The sequence below is a fragment of the Protomyctophum parallelum genome (assembly GCF_964188405.1).
Source record: "Protomyctophum parallelum genome assembly, chromosome: 11".
NCBI lineage: Eukaryota > Metazoa > Chordata > Actinopteri > Myctophiformes > Myctophidae > Protomyctophum > Protomyctophum parallelum.
The window spans coordinates 52044145-52056316 of record NC_139707.1 but is presented as its reverse complement, the minus strand read 5'-3'; the positions used below and the strand labels follow the sequence as shown (position 1 = coordinate 52056316).

General features: G+C 43.5%; 1 protein-coding gene across 1 annotated transcript; it reads right to left on the bottom strand.

Moving 5' to 3' along the window:
* Positions 1-10149: 10149 nt before the first annotated feature.
* Positions 10150-11178, bottom strand: LOC310867087 (kelch domain-containing protein 3-like; the record flags this gene model as incomplete). The annotated part of the gene is made up of 1 exon (XM_083776882.1): positions 10150-11178. One exon carries the CDS (start codon positions 11176-11178, stop codon positions 10150-10152), a length of 1029 nt encoding a protein of 342 aa, XP_083633008.1.
* Between the last annotated feature and the right edge of the window lie 994 nt (positions 11179-12172).

The window sequence follows — 12172 nt, the reverse complement described above, 5'->3', positions numbered from 1 at the left end:
GACGTCACATGTGACGTTGTGATGACATCCAAGTGGGAGGAGACTAGCTGTGATGTCATCCCACTGGGAGGAGACTAGCTGTGATGTCATCCCAGTGGGAGGAGACTACCTGTGATGTCATCCCACTGGGAGGAGACTAGCTGTGATGTCATCCCACTGGGAGGAGACTAGCTGTGATGTCATCCCAGTGGGAGGAGACTACCTCGCACACCAAAGACCAGATGGGAGGATTTTTATTTGTTGACGAAATTGTCAGCATATTTAGTCATAGTTTTAGTCATCGTGGCTTAGTTTCTATTTAGTTTTTATGTCGTTTTTGTCAGTGAAAAAAGGTATTGTCGACGTTGTTGTTATAAAAGGGACACTTGTATGGAGCTCCCTGGGTACAGTCTGCTGGTCCGGACAGCTCTTGTATATTAAAAGAACATTGATTCATTCAACTCTACCTCCTATCTCTTTACACTCTGGGTGTAAATTATAAATAATCTACTACCGTACGTACATACTGTACCAATATATAATAATCTACTACAGTATACGTACATACTGTACCAATATATAATAATCTACTACAGTACGTACAGTACGAATATATAATACCCAGCAGGAGGAACACAAATGCAAACTTCTAACTGTCAGACAGACCGAAGGTGAAAAAGGTGACAGTGTACAGGGGACGCGCTGCAAAGGGTTTTATGGGTACCAAACCCATTTGGGGGGGTCATGGGGGACACTACAAGGCTATAGTACACTTAGGGCTACATTTTCATCCATGCTAAACCTAAACTATTTAGTTTTACTTTTACTATTTTGAAAGACACCTCTGAATAGTTAAAATAGCCAATCTATCTGTCTGTCTGTCTGTCTGTCTGTCTGTCTCTATGTGCTGAAAATGAGCACCTGTGCTCAGCTACTTCCCTGGGTAAATAAAAAAACAGGACAGTTCTTTCAGTGAGGAGGCCTTTTTGGCCTGGGCCTGGGTTTCCAGGGCCTGCTTTCTCTGCTTTGCTGCATGCTTCAGCCTTGCCCTCTTCTCTTGTTCTGCTGCCTGCTTTTTGCTCCCCTCTGCACTGCCAGAGGGTTGGCAGTCTGTTCTAGCAGAGTATGCCATCCACCTCACCGGACTCGAGTTCCTCCCTTCTGAAAATCTCGATAGCAGTCTTCTCTCTTGACAGGAGGGTGTATTTGACTGTTTGAATTGCATTAAACGTTGGGATAGTCATCTTTCCACTCCTGGTGTCCATGATCTCATTCATCAGACTGAAGGATGACTCAACAGTGGGTCCATGAAAGATGGATAGAGCACATCTGACCATTGCTGGGTATTTATCCCCCTTATCAAACACCTGACCCCACCACTCCACCATGCTCTCTCCCTCTTTGAACGTGGACAGGCTCAGATCAGTGCTGTACCGTGTGAGCTCTTTGTGGATGTCTTGGTCAGCTGGTAAGAGGTGCTCTAGCATTGCACTTAGCTTCTTCAGCTGGATGGCTGCCTGAGAATGGCCTCTTAGAAGTGGGTCCAGAGCAGACAGGGCCCTCAGTGTCTGGCTGGCCAAGGGGAGCATCTTCTGCATGTAGCAAGCAGTGGTGGTGTAGGCTTTCCTCACATTTTGCAGGAATGTCTTCAGCAGCTGAAATGCAGTTAAACACAAAACTGGACATTAATACAGGTTTTCCCAAAGAACGAGAACAAATGTAGATTTTAAAATGTTAATAAACAAAAAGACTATTTGCATGGCGCCTTTTTTGGCATGAAATGCAGCTCAAAGTGCTTTACAGAACAATAAAGGGGGGAAAAAAAGCAAAGGCATAAAACATAATAGCAGTGAATAAGGCAATACAGGGACATGATTATTCAATAACAAGGATTTTAAAAGAGTAAATAATTAGCTCTTGAGCTGTGCTTTAAACATATCTACAGAATAGAAGAGTACTAACAGCATGATTGGGATTCCTGGTCCTGAATGTGTCTGCTTCCTTCCCCATGTACATATCCCTGGCAGGCAGCAGCATGTCATCCTGCAGCACCATGTCCACCAGAGTCCTAGGTGACACTTGGGTCATGTGTTCAGCCTTCACGAAGCAAGCAAGGAAAGCCAAATACAGCTCAAGCTGTTTGTCATGGAGTCTGTAGACCAAAGTTTGGCTACCCTGTGTATGTAGAACAAAAACAGAATGTGAAATGGAAAAGAAAACACTATAAATGCATACAAGCACAGTTAACAGTTAACCAGCTCAGTGGCCTTGTGGTTAGAGTGTCCGCCCTGAGACTGGGAGGTTGGGGTTCAATCCCCGGCCGGGTCATATCAAAGACTCTAAAAATGGGACCCAGTGCCTCCCTGCTTGACACTCAGCATCAAGGGTTGGATTGGGGGGTAAGTCCCTGCGACATACTAGCGTCATGTCCAGGGGGTGTACTTGTACATCAAGCTGCCTCACGCTACAGAAACAGGAGATAGGCTCCTGCCCTATGGGTCTAATGGCTACAGAAACAGGAGATAGGCTCCTGCCCCTATGGGCCTCATGGCTACAGAAACAGGAGATAGGCTCCTGCCCTATTGGCCTAATGGCTACAGAAACAGGAGATAGGCTCCTGCCCCTATGGGCCTCATGGCTACAGAAACAGGCATATATAAGGCACCTTGCCAGAACCATTCTCTGTCTGATCATAAATCTTCCAATCTTCAATCAAGTCTGTATGAGAAGCTAAACCTAAGCCTGACAACTAAGCTTTCTTAACTTGTCCATAAAGATGAAGATATCGCCAAGACCTAACTTCGCCAAGGAGTTCCAGCTGGTCAGCACTTCCCGCTCTTGTGACCAAGAACATTCTCACCCTTACAGTATGATCAGACCAAGATTTGGTCGCAGCGGAAGACTGCGGGGATTAATAAAGTATTTTCCTTTTCCATTCCATTCCATTCCATTCCATTCCAGTCCATTTTCCCAAACCGGTGGCACTTCGCCTCCGGGAAGGGCCAAAGATGACTAGATGACTTGCCTCGCCCTCCCCTGGGCGAGGTTAAAATTGAACCGCACGGTGAAGGATATCGTGCCCCCAGGTAGGCTGCTGCGATGTACGACGACCGCCTAAGGACCCTGGCCCCGAATCCTTCTACCCATCCTGGGCTACTTCAGCCTCCCTGGGCTACTTCAGCCTTCCTGGGCTACTTCAGCTGCCCGGCTCTCAGCCGCCCAGCCTGCCCGGCTCTCCGCCGCCCAGCCTGCCCGGCTCTCCGCCGCCCAGCCTGCCCGGCCCTTCGCCCAGCCTTCCCGGGCTATTCCAGCCTTCAAAGTTGGTCAACTTCCTCCTTACCCCTTTCCACCTGGAAAACCATGACATATTCTTTAAGGAGAGCCCATGTAAAGGCTCAGCTGAAGAATGGTTGTCGTCTCCTCATGCCAAATCTTTTGGAAGACTCTTTTCTTCCGCTCTCTGCCTTGTGGTGTCATGCCTGAAGACACAATCGGTAATGTCTGTGTCAGTGTGACAGATATTTGGGACAGCCATCCCCTCCCTTCTCATATAACCAATAAGGACTTATACAACAAACTAGTGATTATCAGGTTTACCTTTACGAATGAGGTCATCGTGAATGGCCTGGATTCGGTCTCTTGCCCTCTGGTTGACTCTGTACTGTGTGAAGAGGAGCTCCAGAGGCGCTTTGTAGAGATCCTGGTCTGCTGTGCTCATGAACCCGTAGTAGAGCAGGACCTTGTATGCTGGCATCATTGTGTGTGTTGCCATACTGGCATCATACGCAGACAGCCACCGGTGGGACACAAACCCTCTCTGAGGGCTGGAGACAGGGATGTTAAGAATGTTGCACACCTCCTTGAAGTACACCTCCTGTCATAAAGAGATAATATGAAATGATGCATTTCCTAATACTGCCCCTAAACGTTATCATTGTTTAACCCATTTAGCTCTGAGGACACATCATTGTCACCTTATAGTTTTTAATCAACCATTATTTTAAACTTTGTTGAAAAATAGCAGATCTACAAGCTCATAGCACGGCACTCATGTCCCAGATCTGCCTTTTTTTTTAATCGTGAAAATGTCTGCAAATGATTACATATGTTTTCTTTCACAGTGAACATTTTGAACTCAAATAATTTGCTTCTGGGGGTCCCTGGAACATCATATTTTCAGATGGGGTCCACAGCCAAATATATATATATATATATATATATATATCATTCTGTAGCACCAGTGATATAGAAACACAAGTTTTTCAGAAAACTGTCAATGATTAAATTTTTGTAGAATCTGCTCTTAGGTCTAAATGGGTTAACTCCCCAGGCCACCCACTAGACTGCCAACAGAGTTGTAATATCACTTAAAAGAACATTAATTAAATTTATTTGTACCTGATCTGGACACCAACTTTATTGTCCTGTTTGTCTTTGTTTTTCTTTTATGTTATGTTTGTTTGTTTGTTTTTGTTGTTTTTTTCTCCCTTCTGTTTGCTTTGTTGTACTATTTTACTTATGAAAGCCATTTCTTTTTTAGAAGGGTAGGCACTATAAGCTTTGGCTTCAGCCTACACCTTTTTGGTCTGTTGGTTTTGCAAAAAAATGTATTGATTTGATTGATTTGTTATAATGACCAAAACAAATAAAACTCTACTCTAAACTCTACCACTGATGGTCCGTCTGCAGATCCCTGAACAGCTGCTCTAGGTAGCTCTCAAAGGGCTCTGTGAACTTCTTCGCCCAATTGTGCATGTGGTGACATCAATGTCGAGTAGTTTTGGACAATATTTCTTCATCCTAGTCTCGAGGCCAGACTTGCTTCCCCTCATAACAGCGCAAGAGTCCATCAGCATGCTGACTAGATGTTTCCACGGCAGGTTTTTTGTTTGTTGAAGAACTCACACAGGGCTGTCTCTATAAGGTGATGGCATTCCCTTTGACAAGCTCCAGGGACCCCAGATGCTCCACAATGACCTTCCTCAAATCTGTGTAGTAGTAGCTGACCAGAATTGAGAGGACCTTCAAATCAAATGTAAAAATCATGGTTTATTTGGCATTTGCCCACATGTACAGACAAACAATTGCTTCTCTGCAATATAATGTCTATTATAGGTAATCAATGATTAATATAATAACAGCATGGAAAAGGTGGATGTGTCTTGTCATTAAATAAGAGACCAACCTTCTTGTTGTTGTTGGACGTACTCTCGTCCAAATTTAAGGAAAACTGATATTTCCTCAGTTTGGAGAAGGTTCTCTCAGAGAAGGTCCGGCCTAGTCCGTGCACCATTTTATATGAGGCTGCTGTCCTGGAAAGCTTCATGGTGTTTAAAGCCACTTTGTCCAGTGCGAGAGTCTGCGCAAGCTCCACCAGCACCGGCGCCGTCGTAAATAGGAGCGAATGCTCGGCAAGCACGCCAAGAACCATGCATGGCCTAGAACACAAAATGGTGAAATGAGTACAAAGCAGTGTGGCTTTATTATTTGGGGTAAAGTGTTGTTTGGTAAAGTGTTGACGTGTAGATTACAATGTGCTGGTGCTGAACTTGGGCCTACAACAGGCATGTGGTCATACCCAGTGTTGTTTTTGGCAGGCATTTTTTAGATTTAGTCAGTCTTAGTCTTTTGGAAAAATGCTTAATTAGTCTTAGGTCAGTCTTAGTCATTTCTATCCTTGATAGTTTTAGTCGACGGAAACTCCTAAGGGTTTTAGTCAGTTTTAGTCATTTTAGTAAAAGGTTTTAGTCCATTTTTTGTCCATTTTTTTTAAAATGTCTTTAAATAAAATGTCTATAGCTACAGGTATTAATACATTGGCATTGGAATCAAGGTTGACAGGTTGTCATTGTCATATGAAGCTATATGATTCCCTGCTTTCATATGACATGAAAAAAATAAAAATACAATGGCAGTCAAATGGTCACAAATATACCGGTATATAACTTCAACTGAGAGTTCAGATGCAAATAACATAAAAATAAAATGTGATAGACCGGTTGATTACCGGTATATATTTCATATACCGGTAATATCTAGGGATGCACCGAAAGGGAAATTCTTGGCCGAAACCGAATACCGAATATAGGAAACAGTTGGCCGAAAACCGAATACCGAATAGCCGAATACAACTTTGTTGTAAAGCTACCTAATTATGGCAAAAGACATGATTATGGCAAAACCCAACTTAAATAATAAACACTTATGCGTCCATTAAAAAACATCTAATTAATTGGAGGCTTTGTGATGAATTAATCTCAATTAATCACATTTTAATCGCATATCAATAGGCCTATTTGACCTGAACAGTGAGCTTTTCTTTCTACATAGGCAATAAAACAAGTAGTAATAATAATAGTGATAATAATATTATTTATATAATGCTTCTCTGAGTACTTAAAGACACTTTTCAAGGAGAACATGAGAAAACAAATAAAAACAACTTTATTAGAGAATAACTAAGACTATGGAATAAAATAAATTAAAGTGGAATGGAATATTCCAGAGGTGGGTTTGAATTTATAGGTGGTGGTCTCTGAGTTTTGGTGCATTTGTGCATTTTGACAGGTCTGCCTGCTGTGGCCAGTGAAACCCTGAGCATTAAACACAGGCAGACACAATGATAGTCTATCATTCATTGTTAAAGCTCCAAATGATATTCCCATTCGTCTGTGTCTGCCCGTGTAAACGCAGCAGCGAGTTTGAGGGATTGGGGAACGGATGGAAAGTACATAGTGTTATTAAGGCGGACTCCTTCTAACTATATGGAAGAAACTAACGTTAGCTCCCATGCTAGCAGTAGCTTCCCTCGTCAGACAACACAACACCACCACAGATCGGGTGGAAGCTGCTGCCTGATATCACTGCTTGTGCCCGTGGATGGGAAATAAGATTTAAAAGGCTATGGAAGCTTGGATGAAAGCACAGATGTGTGCAATAAAGTTTTGTCATCCCTGTGCATCCCGTCTGCTGCTCGTGTGTTGTGAGTCTGTCGCTGGCCTCGCTGCCTGCTGATGCAACAGATGCATAGTTAAAGAGCGTCATAAGAATGCGCCCTTCCTGCGCTGGAAGTAGCAGATCTACAAGTTATCTACCCGTCGCAATGCACAGCGCTTTGGGCTTGTACATCTGTGATTTTCCTGCAGTTTAGTTGTTCGTCAATCCACTAACATTTTCGTCTAGCCTCGTCTTGTCAACGATAACACACACACGTCTCGTCATCATCATCAAACAGAGCTACGGTATTTAGCTCGTCAGCGTCAGTCTTGTCCCGAATTATTTTAGTGTCGTTCGTTTTAGTCCGTCTTAGTCCTGGAAAAAGGGGCGTTGACGTCATTTACGTTACCGTCAGTCCTGACGAAAACAACACTGGTCATACCCATGTTCCCTAGGTTCTATGTTCCCACCTTAGGGTTATGGTTAGTGGGTTATGGTAGTGGTAGTTATGGTTAGTGGGTTGTAAGTGGGAACATAGAACGTAGGGGATATAAGTTATGCTCCCACAAGAGCACATAACTCTGCATTTGCAGTGCGGTTTACAATAGCAGTTGGCAACTTTGCCTGGTATCTGTGCCTTATGCCTTCTGGCCCCTGTAGTGGAGCTGGAGTCCCTGCTCCTACTTCAGGGGTAGAAGGTGGATGGAGGATGCTGGCGACACTTTGTGTTGTGGCAATAGTGCAATTTTCTTTTTTGTGCAAATCAGTTTTGCAGTGTGCTATCAGTGCATGACTGCCTTTGTTTGCATAGTTTATCTCCTTCAAACAGAGAATGCACCTTGCAAAACCTTTTTTGTTTATCTTTTTGAAGATTTGGGATAGAGGAAAGGTATGCTCCTGTCCCTTTACCTCTAGTGTTACCTCAGACTAAAGGTATGCTCCTGTCCCTTTACCTCTATTGTTACCTCAGCTTTCAGCCATGCCCAATTCCAGCTGCACCGAAGGCCGGCATCCAACTGCTTGACTAGCAATGCCTGACTTTCACCTAAATCACTCATTCTGAAAAGTAAATCATCAATCATTTTTTTCCTTTTTAAGTTTTGTAAATCACTCACAGGATTAAGAAAAAATACATTTTAGGATATACCTGTCAAGAGTAGCAATTTTGCCCAGTTCTCCCCTGCAAAAGTTACATTTAATTGCTTAACTATATTACCCCGAATCTAATAGTGACCAATGTCTACCAAAAAAAAATGAAAATACCCCAGTGATGCAAGCCAGCAGCCTGTTTAGTAACTCAACCGCGCATGCGTGCATTGATTAAAGGATAAAATAATACCTACACTTTATAGTCTGCTAAGATAGTGCACCTCTTCTTAAATCAATATTATTTTAACGGGACATATGCCGAGAATTTACCAAATCTACAAGCTCAATGTGTGTAGAGGACGCAACTCTCTGTGAGCTTGTTGTTCTGCTAATTTTATTTCCATGCGATAGACACGCGATGCGATAAACACACACAGGCTCCGTCGACGACAAAGTAAATAAATCGATTAGCAGCTTATAAAACAACGTCATTATACTCTTGACAGGTCCATCACATCTCTCTCGTCTCGATCTCTTACCTGTTAACTCGCGCTTCTTGACCCGACGGGCAGCAGACTTTTGTTGACTTGGAGCATAGACTGTAAAAAAGGACTTGGAAAGTTGGAGGAGGGCAGTGTTGTTTTTGGCAGCAAATTTCTATTTTAGTTTTAGTCATAGTCTCCTGAATAGTTTTCACCTAGTCTTAGTCATATTTTAGTCACCTGGAATGTATTAGTGTTAGTCTAGTTTTAGTCGACTAAATGTCATAAGATTTTAGTCGACTAAATCTACAGGTGATTTAGTCGACTAAAATGTATTTAGCGGGCCTTGTTGCCGTCATAATGACTTATTTTACACTTGCTGAAAATAGCCGATCTACAAGCTCACAACGCATCGCAGCGCGACGCGTTGTGAGCTTGTAGATCTGCTATTTTCAGCATGCAACCAAGTGTAAAATTACTTATACTGGATCTGTTGTCCACTAGTCCCTTCCTAACATTTTAGTCTAGTTTTTATTTGTTGACGAAATTGTCAGTATTTAGTCTTAGTTTTAGTCACCATAGCATAGTTTTAATTTAGTTTCCATTTAGTTTTCTTCAGCGGAAAAGTTAGTCGACGAACATTTTTCGTCTTAGTTTTAGTCGACGAAAACAACACTGGAGGAGGGTGCTGTCGCAAGCATGTGCTGCTGTGCTGATTTATACTCACGCGCACTGCTCAAGAGCAGCGTTCACACGCACACTTTCACAGCTGCATCTTGTTGACATTTATCCCGTGCTGTGCAGTGTGCAGACACAGGCAGCGGTGAGTCCGTCAGACACATTTCTCTGGGCTCCACCCATAGGCTCCACTGACCCAGAGATCGACATGACCCCCCCCCCCCCCACCCCCCTCAAACGTTTTTTTTTTAACAGATTTGCATAAATCACACAGGTGCCCTATTTGGAGTAAAAACGGCGATTTTCGCCGAAAAGCTACAGTTTTGCATGCCTGAACTGTAGAAGATCTAACTATAGAATGTAGAGGCAGCAACACAAAAACACAACAATACATATAGTTGATACTGTACGTACACGCACGCACGCACGCTCTACTGTAGAAGTTGTACAGTACAGAGACTGTGTACATAAAATGTACAAGAAGTTATGAGTAGAGCGAATAGAGAGAGATAGAGACACACACATGGAAACACGCTCTGTCTCCTCAACACACCATCAATCTGGAAGGACACACACACACACACACACACACACACACACACACACACACACACACACACACCAGAGGAAACCATGCAAGGCACCAACCTGCACACCGGGAGCAATCAGGGGTTCAGAAACTCAGTTCACAAATCCCCTCCCGTTCACGACTTACGTTTTCATTGTTTAACCGACGTTCTGTCGTTTCGATAAATATAAAACAATACATATCAGATTATTACAGTTATGATCCGGCGTTTATGAATCTGTGACAGTGAGTCATATTTTTTCTTCATTTTTTTCCTCTCTTTTTGTGGACGTATTCTTGAGGCCTCAGACATGACGTCATGCGGCAGCGAAGTCTATGGACTTATGCCCCCCCCCCCCCCCCCCCCCGAGTGACATGTGGCAGCCACTGTTGGTGCACCTCACTTGTGATTTTTTTTCAGTTGTTGCTAGTCATGGCTGCCAGTTCCCACCTGATGTTGTGTGTGAGTTCAGACTGCTCCAGACCGTACTGAATAACTGCTAGCTTACATAATGTCTTGAGGCTAGGACTGAAGTCTAACACATACAGGTCACCTGGTCTGTTGTCTGCTCCAAAGAGGATGACACAATCTCCCACCATGCAACAGCACATATTCGTCATCCCATGTGGGCGTTTCCCCTTAGGCTCAACCTTCTTCCAGGAGAAGGTCTCTGGGTTGAATCTCCACAGATCATTGAAGTAATGGTTTTTGTTATTACGGCCACCAAATATGTACAGCTCTCCATTGTAGGTAAAGGCTGAATGAAAAGAGCGTCCTTCTGGTAGAAGCTGTGTAGAAGGTGTGTTCATCCAGTGGTTGGTCTCTGTGTCAAACACTCTGATGGTGTCGTGGTACTGACCCCCCTTATAGCCCCCAAATACAAACATCTTTGTCCCGATGATGGTAGCAGAGTGACGGTATGAATCAGGAGGTCGAGTTCCTCTGGTGTTGATTAAAGTCCAGACCATTGAGGTGGTGTCCAACTTGTAGATGTCATTAGTGGGTCCAGTATGGGTATCTCCTCCATAAATAAACATGGCCTTCTCCAACACGCAGGCCGAGTGGTTCTCCCTCCCCCCTGGAACAGGCCCAGAAACACCGGGTTTGAACCAGTGGTTGCTGTCCACGTCAAAAGCATAAAGAACGTCACAGTACAACCTGCAAAAGATGTCAGATCCTCCCCAGATGTAGACCGTGTCTTCTACCAACACAGCTGTGTGATATTCGCGCCAGGAGGGAAACTCAAGGTGGCGCTCTCCTTCCCCGGCCGTCTTTTGGGGCAACTTCTTCCAGCGCAAAGTCACCGTGTTGAAGACATCCACCTCAATGTGACTCTCGTTGTCTTGGTAGGATCCTCCAAAGGAGTACACCTTGTTCTCCACTGCAACGGCAGCATCCTGGCTTCGATCCGTTCCTCCCCTCAGATGAAGAGTCCAGCGGAACATTTCGGTTCAGCGGCATAAATGTCTCGACAAGTTTGACAAATCCACGAAAGTCTGCGGGTCACGTCGACCAATCAAGGAATGCCGGTGTCTGTCTATACAGCGTAATCCCAGTCCAGGCAGGTTGTGGTAATCGTCACAGAAGACACTCTGTTCAGCAGGTTGACAACTAATCCTCTGAAGTTACTCTGAGCAGCTGGAATCGTCGTCGCTGAATGACATTTGGTTTAGTTGACGTTTCATTTTAAAGGACACGGTTGTGACATAATGACGTCACATGTGACGTTGTGATGACATCCAAGTGGGAGGAGACTAGCTGTGATGTCGTCCAAGTGGGAGGAGACTAGCTGTGATGTCATCCCAGTGGGAGGAGACTACCTGGCACACCAAAGACCAGATGGGAGGATTTTTATTTGTTGACGAAATTGTCCGCATATTTAGTCATAGTTTTAGTCATCGTGGCTTAGTTTTTATTTCGTTTTTATGTTGTTTTTGTCAGTGAAAAAAGGTATAGTCGACGTTGTTGTTATAAAAGGGACACTTGTATGGAGCTCCCTGGGTACAGTCTGCTGGTCCGGACAGCTCTTGTATATTAAAATTGATTCATTCAACTCAACCTTGTATCTCTTTACACTCTGGGTGTAAATTATAAATAATCTACTACCGTACGTACATACTGTACCAATATATAATAATCTACTACAGTATACGTACATACTGTACCAATATATAATAATAATCTACTACAGTACATACAGTAGGGCTGTCAAAAAAAATCGATTCGAGTTAGAATCGCGATTCTAATGCCGTCCGATTCAGAATCGATTCAAAATTTCCAAAAATCGATACATCGGTACATTTGTGCAAAAAAAAAGAAAAAAAAAAGCATTATGGCCTGGGTTTCTGCATAGTGCATTTACTACCAGCTAAGCTAAGCCTGCCAATTGTATTTATTTTACACCTGTTTTAATACTAATGTATTGTTCTGGTATTGAGT